Here is an 18,594-nt window from a genome sequence, read left to right as displayed (position 1 = left end):
TCCAGAAGCCGGCGACTGATCTGCCTCACCCGGGAAGAGCGCAATGATGGTGCTAACTTGGGCCAGTGAAGCAACGTCCTCCACAACTAGACTGAAGAACAAAACGACAGCAACTTGTCTGTTCCTCTTCCCCAATTCCCCATCACTGTTCCCATCCCCACAATTCCCCAATAAAAAAATCTTTTAAAAAAAAAGGGATTGAGATGCTAGTGACTTTTACTGTAAAATTAACTACTTTTCTGTAGTTCTGTATTTTCAGTATTTTAACATGCTGAGTCTGTTATTTTTAATTGGAAAATAATAAAAGGTGTACAATAAGACAAAAAAAATCACTGCCCCCTCGGATGGTCTGCTTTACAGGCACAGGGTTTTCTTTTGGGAGATGAAAATATTTTAGAACCAGATAGAGGTGGTGAATGTACGAAATACCATTGATCACGTTAAAGTGGTTAGTTTTATGTTATGCAAATTACACCTCAATGAAAAAAAAACAAAAATCACTGCTCTCATGGAGCCTAGATTCTAATGGGAGGAAGAAAGACAAGAGTCAAACAATTAAAATATGTGGTATATAAAATGTCTATCAACAAGTGAATGGGTGAACAAATCTGGTATAGCCACATGATAGAATACTACTCAGCAATAAAAAAAATGAACTGAGACATGCAGCAACATGAATGACCCTCGAAAACATATGGTAAGTCAAAGAAGCCAGACACAAAAAGGTACGGCCTGATTCCTGATTCATGATTTCACTTATGTGAAATTCCAGGAAAGTCAAATAGTTGTAGAGAACAGATCAGTGATTGTTGGGGACTGACTTCCTCGAAGCACAAGGGAACCTTTTTGGGGGATAGAAATGTTCTGTATCTTCATTGTGGTGGTGGTTACACATGTGTGTATATACATATATTTGTCAAACCTCATAGAACTGTACACTGAAAAATGTGTATGTTACCTGTAAATTATACCACAAAAGAGTTGATTTTTAAAAGTACATGTTGTGAGGCGGCCAGTTAGCTCAGTTGGTTAGAGCGCAGTGCTCATAACACCAAGGTTGCCAGTTCGATCCCCACATGGGCCACAGAACTGCGCCCTGCACAACTAGATTGAAACAACTACTCGACTTGGAGTCAGGGCAGCCAGTTAGCTCAGTTGGTTAGAGCACAGTGCTAATAATACCAAGGTTGCCGGTTCGATCCCCACACGGGCCAGTGAGCTGCGCCCTCCACAACTAGATTGAAACAACTACTTGACTTGGAGCTGATGGGTCCTGGAAAAACACACTGTTCCCCAAGTACATGTTGTGCATGGATGACCTAGAGGGTATTATGCTAAATGAAATAAGTTAGACTGAGAAAGACAAATACCATATGATCTCACTTATACCAGGGGTGCCAAAAAAATGTATAACAAGTACACACTTTGGTCAAAGTTGCTCAAGCAATAGTTCACTGTAATCAGAAGAGTCTGGACACTGATGGTAACCACGTTGAGCACCTCTTGGAATTGCAGAAGTCAAACATGACTTGTATTCATCTTTTGTTATCAGTATATATTATTACAATTTTAATATTTTTTCCTTTCCTAAAATGTGTATACATTTTTTGGGGCACCCTCTGTATATGGAATCTAAAGAACAAAATAAACAAACAGAAACAGACTAACAGATACAGAGAACAAACTGACTGATGGTTGCCAGAGGGGAGGGAGGTTGGAAAGCCTGGTGAAAAAGGTGAAGGGATTAAGAAATACAAATTGGTAGTTACAAAACAGTCATGGGTATGTAAAGTACAGCATAGAGAATATAGTCAATAATGTTGCAACAACTATGAATAGTGGTGCCAGGTGGGTGCTGGACTAATCGGGGGGAATCACTGCATAAATTATATAACTGTCTAACCACTAGGCCGGACACCTGAAACTAATATCAAATAATACTGAATGTTAACTGTGACTAAAAATAATAAATAATTAAAAAATAAAAGTACATGTTGTGCTATGTTGTTTTTTTTAAAGTCATATCAAATGGTGATAAATGGTGTGAAGAAAAATCAGGAGCGGGGGGACTAGGACTACAAGGTGGGGACAGAGGTTGCTCTTGTAAATATGGTGGTCAAGGAAGGCTGCGCTTTAACGCCAAAACCTTTTCAGGTCAATCCTTCCAAAAAAAAGAAGAAGAAAAAAAGTAGCAAACTCAATTTTCTGTGGTAATGAAACGAAGACTCTCATGAACAATCCAAAACAATACATAAGCCTAAAATCATTTATATTTAGTTCTAGAAAGAAACTGTTTCCCCCTGAAAGTGGCAGATTTTTCAGAGATTACTCTCAAACTATTGTAATAAGGCACATAATTGACACTCAATAAATGTTTATGACTATTGTTGAATGAGTCATGTAAACTGAACTGAGCTCTTTGAAAGAAAATGAGAGATTATGGAAAACAGTTTAGCCATGTAGAAGACATATTCACCAGGCAGAAGCAATTGGGCTGGAAAGTAGAGGAATTTCTAGAATACTCTATGACTGCTGAATTGCTCTTAACTTGAACCTGGGGTTTCTGGAACTATAGGCGTATGGCAGAACCAGGCTCTGTCAACTCTTCAAGCATTCCACCATCTAGACTCAAATTCCCTAGGAAATACAGCAATAATCCAGTCTCAAGTAGAAGGATATCAGGAAGGGGGAACAATTTTTCCAGAAGCTACCAGAAAGTAGAATCATCATCCTATGAAGTCAAGCCAGAGGGTAGGTGCCTACACATGGCTGGTATGCATACTCTTCTGACCAGGAACTCCAGCCACTACCAAGATAACCAATCCACAAACAGGTTAAACAGAGCCTCTTAATTGCTGGCCGCAAGTCATGGGAAAGAGAGGCAAAGTAAACAAAACATCCCTCAAGGAAGCATCCACCCTTTCCTGCCTCCAAAAGTCCCTCTGTGTCCCTTCCCATAGGTCTGTCTTTCCAATTCTTCTTGCCTGGAACTTTCTACAATTCTGTTTTCTTTCTCTTCTTCGGAGTCTCATCCATTAACTTTCCTCTGATTTTCCATCACCAATCAACTGTGTCAACACACTTAGCAGTTCTAACCCCAGACAGAACTAATCAGATGGGAGCTCCTCCCAAAGCAAGTAAGATGCCCCCAGAAGAGCTGAGCCCCCAGAAGAGCTGAGCCAGCCCTCCGAAGCCTTTCCATGCCACACATCTCCAGGATAAACTCAAGGGTGGTGCCACCAGGAGATGCACCCACCGGGGAAAACATGTAAGGTCAACTTAATAAGAAGTCTTCCTGTTGTATTACCCACCCCTGGCTCCAAAAGCCAAATGTCTGCCCAATTCCAGAAGCATCAATCACTTCAAGGAAGTGACAGGGCAGAAAAAATAGAATCACACAAACTGGAGGTAACTTGAAATAGTCCCTGAAAAGCTGACTCAGGGATTTTGATGGTTTACATGGGTCAAACTTTAAACAGTCCTGTAATAAACAAATTAGCCTCCCAGGTTAAATGCCAGGGGCCAGTTAAAACAGCCCAAGGCTGAGCAAGCTCAGAAAATGCTGAGCAGAAGCTGAAGGCACATAATAGGGGTTCTCTCATCTTTCTGCCAGTCTGAGTCATCCTCAACCCTGGTTTCCCAGTAATCCCATACAACGCCCTTCCCCCACCATTATTACTAAACAAAAGGGGCTTTTACTTGGGTTTCTAGGAGTAAAAGGCAGCAGTGGAGCCTCTGCGACTCCTCCAATTATTGCTTGTTATTTTGACAGACAGCTCCTAAAGCCGATCTATGCTTTTTGTTACTTTTTAAAATATGGTACCTAAGAACCGATAGTAACTATATTCATGTTCTGACCAGAACGTGCCGAAGGGCTAACCAGCCACAGCACCAAAATTTGTTCTTATAAGAGTTTGGCTATTTAAAGAGAAAAATGGTCAAGTTCTACAATTTAGAAGATTATTATCCCTCTGGTTCAGGACCTATTGATCAGAATTAAGTCCTGAGGGGTTTGTGCCAACCCTTCTGAAACAGAAGGTCTGGAAAAAGCAAGCCCTAGCAAGGTACCCTAGAACAGGAAGCAGAGGGCAGGGTCACCAGCAGGTAAGTCTAAGACAGAAGGAGCCCGAAATGGGACAGACTAACACAGCCAGTTTGTGGTCCAGGATTTCCATACTCTGAAAACATCCTCTGCTAATTTTCATTCCTGGATCCCATTAGAATAAAGTCTCTTTTAGCCAATTAAAAAAAAACAACAACAACAAAGCCAAGTCCCAGTATTTTGAGCCACACTATTCTGGGACTGTAAACAAGTGAAGCAGCCAAGCAATGTGATGAGTCTTAAAGGAGCGGACTCAGTGAGATGAGGTCCACCACTGACTTCACTGAAGGAAGAACAGAGAAGACCCACGTGGCCTCCCATTTCATAGAGGGCCCAAGGCTGTCAATTTCTGAGTCAAGGAGGGCCTGCCCCAGTGGCCACTTTCTCAGCTTCTCATTGACCACTCCAGGGCTCCCTTATCACCCTGCCATGTTCAACATGAGGGGACCTAACTTCAGGGGTCTTTTGGCAGGAAAAACTCCCTGGCTCCCATAATGTCCCAGCCAGGGGTCAGTCAGCACGAAAGTGAACTTTCTTGTCAGTTTGCTGCTCTATTCTCTTGGAAAGAGGGCAACTATAGGAAGTTCGTATTGGGTTGTCGGAGAAGTCATGATGTATTTTTCTATGTTTTTTTGTTGCAAAAATGCGTCATGACTTTTCCGACAACCCAACAGAAAAGAGACAAAGAGGAGAACAGGGTGATTAAGAAAAAAGGAAAAACTTGTATGGGGTTTAAATATATGTGTATATAAGAATGAAGAACAAATGACTTAATTTTTTACTTTTTCTCTCTTATAAACATTCTGATAAGATGTCTGAATTCCTCACAACACCCAACAGATAAGAAAATATCCTCTCCCTCCACTAAGAACCCTTAATAGAACTTTATTCGTCTAGCCTTTGGGTTCTTTGCTAAGGGGGTGTTTCTAACGTCAAGAAATTCGGGATGAGACTTGTCGGTGTGGATCATCTACATGTTATGGGCTCTAAATAACGGATCTGTAAGTTCTTTGGTTTCCCTCGTACAGTTCCACTGCGGCCTAGAAAAATCAATGAATACAACCCAGAAAGTCTAACCATTTCACTAGAGAGGTTACAAAAATATGCCAAAAGAAAATACTGATTTCAGCTAGATTACTTCTGAGGAGTGAACAGAACCAAAAGAGGGAGAAAAAAAACTGGTGTATTGATTTTATGTTTTGTTCCTGATACATTTTCCCCTTCTCTAGAATCCGGATCTCCTATTCAACCAAAATTTCATCTGCTAGATCAGTTTCTCAACCTCAGCACTACTGACACTTTGTACCAGATAATTTTGTTGCCGGGGGGACTGCCCTATGCAGTGCAAGATCCTTAGCAGCATCCTGGCCTCTCTCTGCCCTCTAGCTGGTAGCACATCCCCTCCACAGCCCCAACCCCTCAGCTGTGACAACCAAAGAGACCTCTAAACATTGCCAAATGTCCCCTGGGGAAGGAAAATCATTCCAGGCTGAGAACCACTGTTAGATAATAACAAATGAACTAATGTGGCTCTTTATTATGCAAATAGAGTTCTTAAAGACTTTCAGTTTTACCAATTCAATAAAATCTGGGGGATTAGGTAGGGGTTGTTTGCACAAACCAATTGCCCAGCAGTCACCACTGAGTTCTTTCACTCCCTCACCCTTCCACCTAACATATCAGCATTCATTTTTTTTTTTTTTTTAGCTGAGCCATCCTGCTACCTGTTAACAGCTCAACGGGAGCTCAGCTCGGCCGTGAATCAAACCGGGGACCCTGTTGCTCAGAGCTCAAACTCTTGAGCGAGCTCTTAACCAACTGAGCCACTCAGCCAGCACTCAGCATTCCTTTTTTATATCCAAACTTTGCTTCCAATTCATCAGTCTTTCTATCTCACCATGTCAATGAAAAAACTAAATCTAAGCCACCTCTCACCTCACCTTCTGCCGCAGCCGCCTAAGTGGTTTCACTGCTTTCCTTCTTGTACCCCTACAATCACCATAATCTAGTCTTCACAGTAGTCAAGCAAGAATTCTCTCTTAGGGCCGGCCGAGTGGCGCGATGGTTAAGAACTGGCTTGGGACGCCAGAGGGCCCTGGTTCGGATCCCACATATGAGGGCCAGTGCTAAGATGCTGAACAACAGCTCAACCTGGAGCAGGGCTGCCGTGAGTCATCAGCAACGGTGCAGGCTGCAGCCCCTGTGGCAGTGGGTTGCCATGGGCTACCGTATGTAGCCAGCAGCCAGCGTGAGCAGCCAGCAGCCGCAGTGAGCGGCCGTGGACGGCGACTGATCTGCCTCGCCTGGGAAGAGCGCAATGATGGTGCCAACTTGGGCCAGTGAAGCAACGTCCTCCACAACTAGACTGAAGAACAAAACGACAGCAACTTGTCCATTCCCCTTCTCCCAATTCCCCAGCACTGTTCCTATCCCCCCAATTCCAATAAAAATCTTAAAAAAAAAAAAAAAAAGAAAAAAAAAAAAAAAGAATTCTCTCTTAAAAAGTTCTATCGGATCCTATGGCTTTCTAGCATAAAGCAGATTGGTGGTTCCCATTATACTTATAATCGACACTTATTTCTATGGTCTACTAAGCCCCACGTGACCTGGCACCTGTTTCCCTCTGTACCTCTTTCCTTACCACTCTGCACTCGCTGGCATTCTTTCTATACTCAAACATGCCATCCCGGGGCAGGCTGAGTGGCTCAGTTGGTTAAGAGCGTGAACTCTGATGAACAGGGCCGCTGGTTCGATTCTCACATGGGGATGGTCGCTACGCCCACCAGCAACTAAGATTGAACACAGCACCTTGAGGTGAGCTGCCCTGAGCTGCTGTAGGGTGGCTGGATGGCCCAGTGGTTACAGTGTGCACTCTTAGCAACAAGGTTGCCGGTTCAACTCCCACATGGGATGGTGGGCTGTGCCCCCCACAACTAAGATTGAACACAGCACCTTGAGCTGAGCGGCCACATGGTGACTGGAGTTGAAGCTGAGCTAGCTGCGCCCTCCACAACTAAGATTGAAGGACAACAACCTGGCTGTTCCCCTTCCCCAATTCCCCAATAAAAAAAACAAACAAACCAAACATTCCACCCCATCTTTTTGTTCTTGTTCCCCTCCATCTGGAGACCTAGTTCCCCAGGTGGTTATTAACCATCAGGTCTTTGCTGAAAAGTCACCTGGACAATAAAACCTTCCCTGACCATCCTGCCATAGTGGCTTCCAAAGCACTCTTCCTTAATAATGCTACATCTGAACCATATTTTTATGTGTTTTACATGTATGACCTCTGCTTTCCCCACTTAAATGGTAAGCTCTATAATGGCATGGACCAACTCTTATTAACCAAGTGTCCTGGAGCCTTTTTAAAAAGTGCCTATCACAAAACATAGCTCAAATAATGTGATGAATTAATGAATGGCTATGGCTAACAGACCACAAATGAGTTCCTGCTTCTGAAACCAAAAGTCAGTCTTCTCAAATTTATCATTCTACTACACACGCAAATGACAATAAGGTAATGATAAAATTTTCACCAATAGAACCTTTTGTCCTTTTAGGTTTTCAAAAAGAAACTGAATACCTGAATCACAAGCAACAAATCTTAGGAGACTCTAGGCCATAGACTTTCAGGAAACCACACGTAAGATCCACAAGCTGCTAAAATAACCCTTAAGCAATAAACTGAAAATGACCAAAACCCACAAAGAAACATGAAAAGAAAAACAAAGCTGGGGCCTAACTCACAGAATCTCCATTGCTATGAGGAAGGCGTTCTTCAGTGACAAGTCTTACATTTATATAGAGCTATGTTTCGTTTGATTTTCACAGCAGCCATGAGGAACTGGTGAGCTGATGCTATTAACCATAATGAAGCTTAATTAGAAAGTTTAAATGACTTGGTCAGAGAGAGGAGTGTTTCAAAGCAAGCATCTCAGAGCCAGGCACCTATGTTCAAATCCCCTCAGCCACTTACTGTACCTTGATGTTGGCAAGTTAGTTCATCTCTCCATGCCTCAGTGTCCTCATCTATAAAACAGAGTGCTAAAGATGGAATGTTTGTATCCCCCTCCCAAATTCATTATGTTGAAATCTAACTTCCAATGTGATGGGGTTAGGAGGTGGGCCTTTGGAAGGATAGAGCCCTCATGAATGGGATTATAAGAGATCCAGGAGAGAGCTCCCTTCTGCCATCTGAGGACAGGACGAAAAGATGAAAAGACATCTATGAACCAGGCCCTCCCTCATCAGACACTGAATCTGTTGGTGCCAGGATCCTGAACTTCCAAACTTCAGAACTGTGGGAAATAAATTTCTGTTGTTTAAAAACCACCCAATCTGGGCTGGCCGAGTGGCACAATGGTTAAGAACTGGCTTGGGACGCCAGAGGGCCCCGGTTCGGATCCCACATGAGGGCGAGTGATGCTGCCCTCTACAGCTAAGATGCTAAATAACAGCTCAACCTGGAGCTGGGCTGCCATGAGTTGCCGGCGACGGCGTAAGGCTGCAGCCCCTGTGGCAGTGGGTTGCCATGGGCTACCGTGTGTAGTTAGCAGCCAGCGTGAGTGGCCCTCAAGCCGCCGTGAGCGGCCGTCCAGAAGCCGACGACTGATCTGCCTCGCCCGGGAAGAGCGCAATGATGGTGCCAGCTTGGGCCGGTGAAGCAACGTCCTCCACAACTAGACTGAAGAACAAAAAGATAGGAACTTGTCTGTTCCCCTTCCCCCAATTCCCCAGTGCTGTTCCCATCCCAATTCCCCAATAAAAACCTTTAAAAAAAACAAAAAAAACAAAAAAAAACACCACCCAATCTGGTATTTTGTTAAAGCAACCCAAATTGATTAAGACATACAACTTACTTCATAGGGTGTGGTAGGCTGAAACTGTGCCCTTCCAAGAAAAAAAATGTCTACATCCTATCCCCCCCACCAAAAATGTCCACATCTTATCCCCAGAACCTGTGACTATGTCACTTTATGTGACAATGAGATTTTGCAGGTGTGACTGGATTAAGGACATTGAGGTGAGGAGATTATGCTAGATTATCCAGGTGGATCCAGTGTAATCACAAGGATCCTCCTTAGGAGGGAGGCAGGAGGACCAAGGACACAGAAGACAATGTGACCAAAGAAGAGAGACACCGAAGGGGACTGGACCGTGTTACACTGCTGCCTTTGAAGTTGGGTAAAAACCACAAACCAAAGAATGCAGGAGGCCTCTAGAAGCTGGAAAAGACAAGGAAACCAATTTTTCCCTAGAGCCTCCAGAAGGAACACAGCTCTATCCACTCATTTTTAAGACTTCTGATCTCCTAACCATGAGAGAATAAATTTGAGTTACTTTAACTCTCCATCGGGCATAACTGATCTCACAGATTTATTGCACACAAATTTTCAAATATCTAACAGTTAACTTAAGTATCGTGGCTCATCGCTTTCGTATCTTCCCCCTCCACCGTAACCTATCGCCAGTCGTGTTTCTGACTTAGTAAAGACATATTTCATAGCGGCATCTTTGTGTGCAATGAATCTGTGCCTGACGGAGGGTTAAGCCATGAAATTTGTGGTAATTTGTTACTGCAGCAATAAGAAACTAATACACAGGTTATCAGCAGGATTAAATGAGCTCAAACTTACTTAAACGAGCTCATACTTATAAAATGCTAAGAATAGTTCCTAGCACCACAGTGAGAGCTCTTTAAATTTTAGCTATTATAAGCCAAGACCAGAACCCAAGGGAGACTCATAGAAGTACTGCAGAGGCTAAGAAAATGAGGCTTAGAAACTTGGTAATATATCTGTGACAACATGGATAGACCTGAAAGGTATTAATGCTAAGTGAAATAAGTGAGAAAGAGAAAAACAAATACCATATGATCTCACTTATATGTGGAATCTAAAGATCAAAATAAATGAACAAACAAAACAGGAACAAACACATAGATGCAAGGAACAAAGCTGATGGATGCCAGATGGGAGGGGAATCAGGGGGGTAGAGTGAAAAAGGTGAAGGGATTAAGTACAAATTGGTAGTTACAAAATAGTCATGGAGATGTAAAGCATAGGGAATAGTCAATGATACGGTAATGATTATGTATAGTGCCAGGTGGACTAGTCAGGGAGATCACTTCATAAATTAAATGTCTAACCACTATGCAGTACACCTGAAACTACTATAAAATAATATTGAATGTCAACTATAATTGAAAATTTTTTAAAAGGCAGGGGAGTGAAGGGGAATAAGAGGTCCAAATTTCCAGGTATAAAACAAGTCATGGAGATGTAATGTACAGCATAGGGAATATAGTCAATAATATTGTGATAGCGTCAGATGGTTGCAGGACTTATCATGGTGATCACTTCTTTAGGTATGTAAATGTTGAATAATTATGGTGTACACCTAGAACTAATATAATATTGTATGTTAGCTATATTTTAATAAAGATAGGAAAAAAGAAATTTGGTAATATCAATCTAAATTTAAAATGCACGTTATCATTTGACAAAAAAGATTCCATTTCTAAATAGATTCACAGGCTATTTAATACATTCTTGTTTGTAATAAATCTTCATTAACAGCCTAAAATTATAGAAAAAACATTAAAAAAATACCAGTCTTTAATAAATAACGAGGTAGACAGACCTCAATAATGGAAATGCTGATAATGGAAGTTCTATAAGATGTATCTTTTAGTGAAAAAAAGCTAAGGACAGAATAACAAGTGTATTAGGTCCCATTTTTGTTGAAAAATTAAAAGGATACACACCTTCATAAGTATACATGAAAAAAATTCTAGAAAGGCATGTCATTAACTGTTAATGATGATTGTTCTAAGAAAGGAGACTAAGGGTATGTATGGAGTAAGAGGTAACTCTTGTCATTGTATGCCCTTTTATATCACTTTAGTTGTTTTTACTTATGTATCATTTTAGTTTAGTTTTGGGGGTTTTTTTACTAGATATGTGTGTGACACCTATTTTTAAAAATCTGAAGTGACATCTCCAATCAATCAACAAATATTTATGCACTGACAACATGTCTACCATTGTACCTGATACAGGGATAAGACACGGTCCTGCTCTTCAGGAGCTTACAATCTAGCTGAATTTATAATCTACATATGTTATCAGACAATCATCTAATTGTTTTGGACACTGGCATTAGGAAACTGAACCAGGTATTTTCTCAAAGTACTTTCCTGCTTACGGCTCTATAAGAACGAATCACCACCTAAAATTCTATGTCCAATCATTAATCCCAACTAATGCTGCTTGTGATTAATAAACCGTTATTTCCTGAAAGTGGTTAATGTTTATGAAGGGAGAAATCTTTACAAACAACCCAATTATATACCGTATTTGCCGGCGTATAAGACGATTTTTTGGCCCTGAAAAATATGCCTCCAAGTGGGGGGTCGTCTTATACGCCAGGTACACTTCAGATAGACTGCCCATAGTGCTTGCCCCGTGCCATAGTGGCCTCCTGATGCCCGCCCACTTCATTCCACATACCGTTCAGGCATCAGCAGCGCTGCTGGGTGTATGCTCGGCTGTTATGCGATTTTGCTGTTATGCGATTTTACCACACTCGCAAAATCTACGGTACCAGTCTATAGAGTGTGTTTTCTTTAGTGAATTACCGGTATGTTTACCGGTAATAAACTTGCACTGTTTTATGTATATGTTTGATTACATACAGCCTTGTGACAGTTTTCCTGCATGTCATAAGCATTTGAATATAAATTAAAATGTTGAAATCAAATCTGATATTGTTTTACCTTTTATTTGGTGTGTGGAAGGTGTGCGGAAGAGGGGGTAGTCTTATATGGCGAGTATATAACAAACTCTGTATTTTGAGTGGAAATGTTAGGGGGTCGTCTTATACGCCCAGTCGTCTTATACGCCGGCAAATACGGTACACATTACAGACTATAAGGGGAAAAAATGGACAAATATCATTGCTGGGTAGTTGGATTTGTCTTCTTCATTCCATTTCCTTATGTTTTTCTAACTCTCTAAGGAATATGTATTAATGCCACAAAGAAAAAAATACACATCCTCCTCCCCTTAACAAATACTTTTTGTGCCCACACAAGATCCATGATTACTGGATCATCCCAAATCTTCCTCTCGTTTCATGAAAGTGACAGTAATTCGAAACATGACTTTCCAAAGGCTGACACTAACTAAAGAGAGCTGGTGGCAGAACCAACAAGAATCATCCAAAACCAAGTGCTCCATTTATAAAATATTTAATCTGCACTGTCACCCAATTCGAGCATAATTCATAACAAAGACATTATTGCTAACAAGGGAGGCAGAATGGGATCTGGGTCACTCTTTGGTAACTATTAGTTCCTCTCAGCCAATAAAGAAAAGTCTGTGTTGGCGAAGTATTTAGCTGACAATGGAAGTACAGTAGTGCCCCTTTATCCACGGTTTCGTTTTCCACGGTTCAGTAATCCACCATTGGCCATGGTCCAAAAATATTAAATGGAAAATTCCAGAAATAAACAATTCATCATTTTTAAACTGTGCGCCGTTCTGTACCATGATGAAATCTCACACCATCCCGCTCCATGCTGCTTGGAATGTGAATCTTCCCTTTGTCCAATATATCCATCCCCCACTGTATGTACAGTACAATATTTTGAGAGAGACCACATTAACTCTTATTACAGCATATTATTATAATTGTTCTATTTTATTATTAGTTCAGTACTAGCCATAGTTTCAGACATCCCCTAGGTGTCTTGGAACATATCCCTGGTGGAGAAGTGGGGACTACTATACATAGGAAGATTGATGTAATTCATTTCCATAAGGCGATCCAAGGAGCAAAAAGACAGGTGAAAAATATTTAGTGGGTAACTGGAAAGTTTTTCAAACGGTTAATTTACATAGGTACTCCCTCCTCCAATCTGGAGGCCTGAAGCGTCATCACCGCTAAGAGTCTGAGTCAATGTACCACAAATACTCCATGGTTCTGACAAAAACAACAGACTGGTAGTGGACACGATGTGCCGGGCCCCATTATAAATCCTTGCCATTCCTATTCTCTTTGAATCCTCTCAGGTACTACTAGGAAGTAGAAGTGAAACTGAGGCACAGAGCTGAACTTGTCCGTGGTTATATAGCCAGCGAGTGGTGCAGCCAGGATGTGAATTCAAGCAGTCTTCACTCGAAAGCACAGGCATTACACTACCTTCCCTGGAAAGTATAAACACTATACTACCTCTTCCCCAGTCGCCCCTCACTGTCACACACTGCCCTCTCCCTGCCTCGGAATCAAATCAAATGCTCTCTAGTCCTTCTGTAATCCCAGGTGCCCTCAATGGCTTTTACTGATCAGAAACCTATCTATGACAATAAGAAGATGCCATCGGTACAGAATGCTATCCTTATCTAGTGCCACTTTTGAAAGACCTGCCTCTCTAAATTGAGGCAGTTTAGACTTATTGCCTAGCACGCCCATGGGATCCACTTGTCCGTGTTTCTTTTCCTGCACACATACAATCCCTCATCATTCACATTTATTCACAACTTGCCCAAGTGCTCATTCAGAAAACTGTTCCAAATCAGTTCTTCCTAATAATAATCCTAATAACAGCTACCATATACTGAGCATTTATTACACAACAGGCTATACAAACACTATGCTATTTCATCCTCACAACAACCCATAGAAGCAGGCAATGTTCCCAATTTACATACAGATGAGAATACTAAGGCTCAGAGAGGTAAAGTAGTTCAGCCCAAGGTCACACAGCTGGTAAGTAACTAAACCTGACTCTTCGCAATTTAAGTTTTCAGGGGTCTTGCCTTTTAATGATTAAAATGTGAGGCCCTCCTGGACTTTCCTTTTGAGAGCTACTTTCCAGCAACAGAGCTGCTTCACTACCACACGAATCCCGCGATACCCACAGGTTTACCTGAATTTCTTCGTTTTCATCTACGAGGAGGAAACTCACAACCTTCTCAGTCATCTTCTTCCTCTTGGTCTCCTCATCCATCTCTTCGTCCTCTAGTAATTCTTGGGCCTTAGTGACATGATACACGGTAACGGGGTGTCTCCTTTTGTTACCCCCAGAATGAGTCCTCTTCTGGCACTCCAGGCACAAGTTGATTTTACAGGTCTGGCACCTCACAGCTGCCCTCTGCCTAACACCTGGAGAATGCCCGTTGGGGCCCTTGCAGGGGTCACAGTAAGGGATGTGGCCAGGTTTGAGTCTTATCCGCTCATGGTTTCTCAGGCGCTCCTGCCGATGCAGCTCCTCCTCGCAGCGGAGACACTGCAAGCTGCAGCACTCATCACACTCAAAGACAGCTTCGTCAGTGCCGCTGCACGCGTAACTTTCCTGGCACATCAGCCCCTTCTCTGCTGGGGAAGTCTGGGCACTCATACTCAGGTTGGGAAGGAAATCACCCACCATGTAACAGTCACCGGGCTTTCACCAGGAGTGATGACCAAGGCTTTGAGTCTGAAGACTGCACAGAAATACCACAGGGTTCTGAACACCTTACAAAACAAAAATAAAAAAACCTTTCGGTGTCCTATTAGAATTCTTCACACACTCATAAATGTTAGAATTTTTAATTTTCAGCCTCCAAGACTCCTGTATCAGCAGCAACGTTGATTTGGTTTGATGGTTTCATCCTCCATAAAGTGCAGGCAAATATGTGGTTAAAATTAACTTGAAAGGGTCTTTTATGGCTATCTGAGAGAGATCTGATGGGTTCACTGATGGGCTCATCAATTGGGCCTCAATCCCAAGGTTTTGGTAATGAAAGAGAGTGGTCAGAAACGTTTCAATATGATCCAACCTCAGGTCAGTATTTCAGGGAACACCTAGAATAGAGGAAGGAAAAGGATTTCACTCATCTAAAAACAGAAGTGCACCCAAAGAAAAAAAAGTAAATAATAAAAAGAAAACATTGTGATTAAATACAACACCAAAACTGAGAAATCGCTCGCTCCTGCTTGCAAAACTTACACTGGCTCACTCTGATCCTAGCATTTTCTTCTCAAAATCATGGTCAAGGGTCCCTTTGAAAACAACCACTAGCTCTAGGCACAAGGCATTTAAGAGACTTTGCTGCTTTATTTCCCAGACTAAAATTCTCTGTTCACTCAGTTATTGAATTCAGAGTAAAAATCACTAAGCAAATAGTACTTGGAGGGACAACACTCTGCTACCCCCATTTGCACCCCACAATTGGGAGAGGTGGAGAAAGAGCCTATAAAAAGCTGAAGAAATGATAATAATAATAAACTTTAGCTCCATCAAAGTCTTGGAGTTGTTTCAACTTTAGACAGATGCCTATTAAGGATTCTAAACCTGGAAACAAGAGTCACCATTTCATGCTTAAAAACAATAAAAAACAATTATTGTACTTCCTTTTGTCCCTTCTCTAACTGTGATGAAAAGGGGGCAACAGGAGACAGAATTCCTCCACTATGGCCCACAGCAAAGCCAGACTTGCAGTTGAGTTAAAACAATTTTTCTCTTTGTTACTCAAAAACTTAAAAATAACTTTAAAAAAAGGAAAAAAGATAACTGGAGCAGGAAAGGGGTTTTCGTCACAATTATATTCCTAACTCCTCTTAGCCCTGACCCCCATTCTAACGCCCCAAAGAAACGCAAAGCCCTTCTTTCAGATAGTCCCTACTCCTCCCCCACAGTAATCAATCTATCAATCTTATTTTTAGATAAACAAGGAAGGCAAAGGGAGCCACTAGGAGACCTTATTTACACCCTAACCTCAGCCGTGCCCAAGCAGCTCCCACAACGGAAACAAAAATCCAATTTTGTCACAAATGAGAAAAATATAAAACCAGCTTTCAAAAAAACTCACCGCTGGCCAGGCCAAGCAAACAATTTTGTCACAAATGAGAAAAATATAAAACCAGCTTTCAAAAAAACTCACCGCTGGCCAGGCCAAGCAAACAACCTGTCCACTCGGCCCCCACCCCAACGCCTCTCCAGCCAGGGATTCCTCACCCTTCCTTCCTCCAGGGAAACACCACCACAACCCGAGGGTCGGGAGTCTAAGAACAAAGAAGGTTCCCCCCAAATCCACCCCCACGCTGGCGGAGGCCAGAGCCGAATCCATTGTTTATGCCACCCCACCCCCACCCCAGCCGCACCCGCCCCCCCTCCTCCCCGGGGCAGCCGGAGCTCCAGGACTAGCGCTGGCCCAGCGCAGGGCCGTGCCCTTTCCACCCCGCCCGCGGTGGCTCGGGGACCCCACCACGGAGCAGCTCGGCCGCGGCAAGAGGCGTCGGGGGACCGCGGGGTGCCGGTGGGGGCGGGGGTTGATCCTCAGGACACCGGTGGATCCATCCTCATCTCCATCTCCGCCCCCCTCCTCTTCGGCTGCCTCCGGAGCTTCCTCCTCGCCTGTTGTCAATTGGGATCAGCTGATCCGAGTGAACTTCTCCCAGCTCGGACTAACAGGAAGGCGTGAGCGGTGCAGCCCAGGGAGGGAGAAGCGGGAGGGGGTGGAGCCCGACACTGGCGAAGGGGAAGAAGGGCACGCACAGCTTCCTGGGAAATGTAGTTCTCCATAGACGTTTCCCTTTCGACACCCCGGAAGTAAGGGCCCTGAGTGACTACAACTCCCAGTACCGAAGAGGCTGCCCATACGAGGAGGCGGTGTAGACAAGCCATCGAGCATTTCGGGACTTGGAGTTTTTACTTTGGCTTGTGGTTTCCGCAGGTTTCAGCGCGTTGTTTTGGGTAGTGGCAGGAGAGGGAAGGGCGCTAAATTAGAGAAACTGATGTAATATGTAGTATAGGCCAGGTAAGTAATTCCATTTCAAGTAACCCATGTTGCACACCATTCTTCAGAAATATGTAAAAACAGGCAATCTCCAGTTTCCCAATTCACCTTGTACAAACTAGGAAAAGACCAGAAAGAATTTTAAGTACTCTTGTGTTAAGTTTTATTTTCCCTTTACAGGTATTCGCCAAGCCACCATTATTTTTTTTTCTACCTTTTATTTTCCTGACCTTTCCTTACATAGTTTCAGGACTTCTGAATTTTAAATCATCTTTAAGTTAGACAGTATATTTTCAGATAAGCTTAGAGGCTAAAGTGCAGGCTAATGGTTATCTGGCTTTATGTAAAAGATCGTATATTTATTTAGTGTTTTCACTTTTGGAGTTTTTGTTTGCTTCTTAGAAGAACACTGAAAGAAAGCTTGATGTAATGAAAAGGCCCTGGTCTGAGATACCAAAAACTGGAAACTTGTTCTAGAAGGCTTTTGGGTAAGTCACTCAACCTCTCCATGAAATGAAGAAATTGTAAATTATAAATTATGAAGTCTCTGCCAATTCTAACGTTCTATGATTTTATCTTGATAATTGTTAACCAGGGAGAGAATACTAAGGTTAAGTGATTTGCCAAGGTCACACAGCAAATTATTGACAAAGGTGAGACAAGAACCCATCTCCTGATTTAGTCACATACTCTTTCTTACCTTATGTTTCAAGGGACATAATTAGACCAATGGTAAAACCCAAATTTACATAATAATGAGTGAACCACGTATGACGGTTATATTGCTGAAAATTATATTTTCAAGACTGGGCAGATAGCCAATCATTGGACTAACTAAACAACATGACTGAGAATTTTTATCCTATGCCACATCACAAACTTAGATATTAAGAACTAAGCTATCGGGCCAGCCAAGTGGCTCAGTTGGTTAAGAGCTCGCTCAAGAGTGTGAGCTCTGAGCAACAGCGGTTCAGCTAAAAAAAAAAAAAAAAAAAAAAAGAACTAAGCTATTTATATCAGTTTAAAACTTCAAAGGTTTTGTTTTGTTTTTTTAAAGATTTTATTTGGGAATTGGAGGATAGGAACAGCATTGGGGAAGGGGACAGACAAGTTGCTGTCCTTTTTGTTCTTCAGTCTAGTTGTGGAGGACAATCACTTCTCTGGCCCATGTTGGTATTATCATTGTGCTCTTCCTGGGAGAGGCAGTCGCTCACCGGCCATTGGACGGCCGCGGCTCACGGCCAGCCCCACTGCAGCCTATGCCGTCACCGGTGACTCACAACAGCCCAGCTCCAGGTCGAGCTGTTGTTTACCATCTAAGCTGTAGAGGTGGGATCCGAACCAGGGCCCTGCTGCCAACTCTTAGCCAACACGCCACTCAGCCGGCCCTAAAACTTCAAAGTTTCAAAGGGGGAAAAGGAAAGGAGGGATTTTAGCAAGAAAATTAACAGGTCTTCAGCAAGGCTCTTGAGACTGGCTAGCCTGCCATAAAAGTTCCCTAGAGTTCTTTTTTTTCAAAAAATTTTTTTTAATTGGGGAACAGCCATGGTTGTTAGTTACACATTGCTTTCATGCTACAATGGCATAGTTGACTCTTTTTTTTTTTTTAAGATTTTTTTATTGGGGAATTGGGAGATGGGAACAGCGCTGGGGAATTGGGGGAAGGGGAACAGACAAGTTGCTGTCGTTTTGTTCTTCAGTCTAGTTGTG

The 18,594-nt window shown here is 42.5% G+C and overlaps 1 protein-coding gene and 1 long non-coding RNA gene across 3 annotated transcripts in view; one reads left to right on the top strand and one right to left on the bottom strand.

Annotated features, from left to right (window-relative positions):
* The window catches only part of ZFYVE1 (zinc finger FYVE-type containing 1), a 50,965-nt gene extending 34,350 nt beyond the window's left edge, over window positions 1–16,615 (bottom strand). Inside the window, exons 1-2 of one of the 2 annotated variants that reach the window (XM_019640423.1) lie at window positions 16,354–16,615; window positions 14,034–14,950 (exon numbers count right to left, since the gene is read on the bottom strand). In XM_019640423.1, coding sequence (XP_019495968.1) covers window positions 14,034–14,534 — 501 coding nt within the window. In that variant the 5' untranslated portion in view covers window positions 14,535–14,950; window positions 16,354–16,615. Of the gene's footprint in view, window positions 1–14,033; window positions 14,951–16,029; window positions 16,190–16,353 lie in introns of those variants that run through there. The other variant, XM_019640421.1, reaches the window with a different exon arrangement.
* A 115-nt stretch (window positions 16,616–16,730) lies between these two features.
* LOC109381555 (uncharacterized) overlaps window positions 16,731–18,594 on the top strand; it is an 8,894-nt gene continuing 7,030 nt past the window's right edge. Inside the window, exons 1-2 of the long non-coding RNA XR_002123771.1 lie at window positions 16,731–16,905; window positions 17,287–17,372. This is a non-coding gene — a long non-coding RNA (uncharacterized LOC109381555). The remainder of the gene's footprint in view (window positions 16,906–17,286; window positions 17,373–18,594) is intronic.

This window comes from Hipposideros armiger, unplaced genomic scaffold, assembly GCF_001890085.2.
Source record: "Hipposideros armiger isolate ML-2016 unplaced genomic scaffold, ASM189008v1 scaffold_49, whole genome shotgun sequence".
Lineage (NCBI taxonomy): Eukaryota > Metazoa > Chordata > Mammalia > Chiroptera > Hipposideridae > Hipposideros > Hipposideros armiger.
The sequence above is the reverse complement of the archived record's forward strand: the minus strand, read 5'-3'. Positions and strand labels throughout refer to the sequence as shown.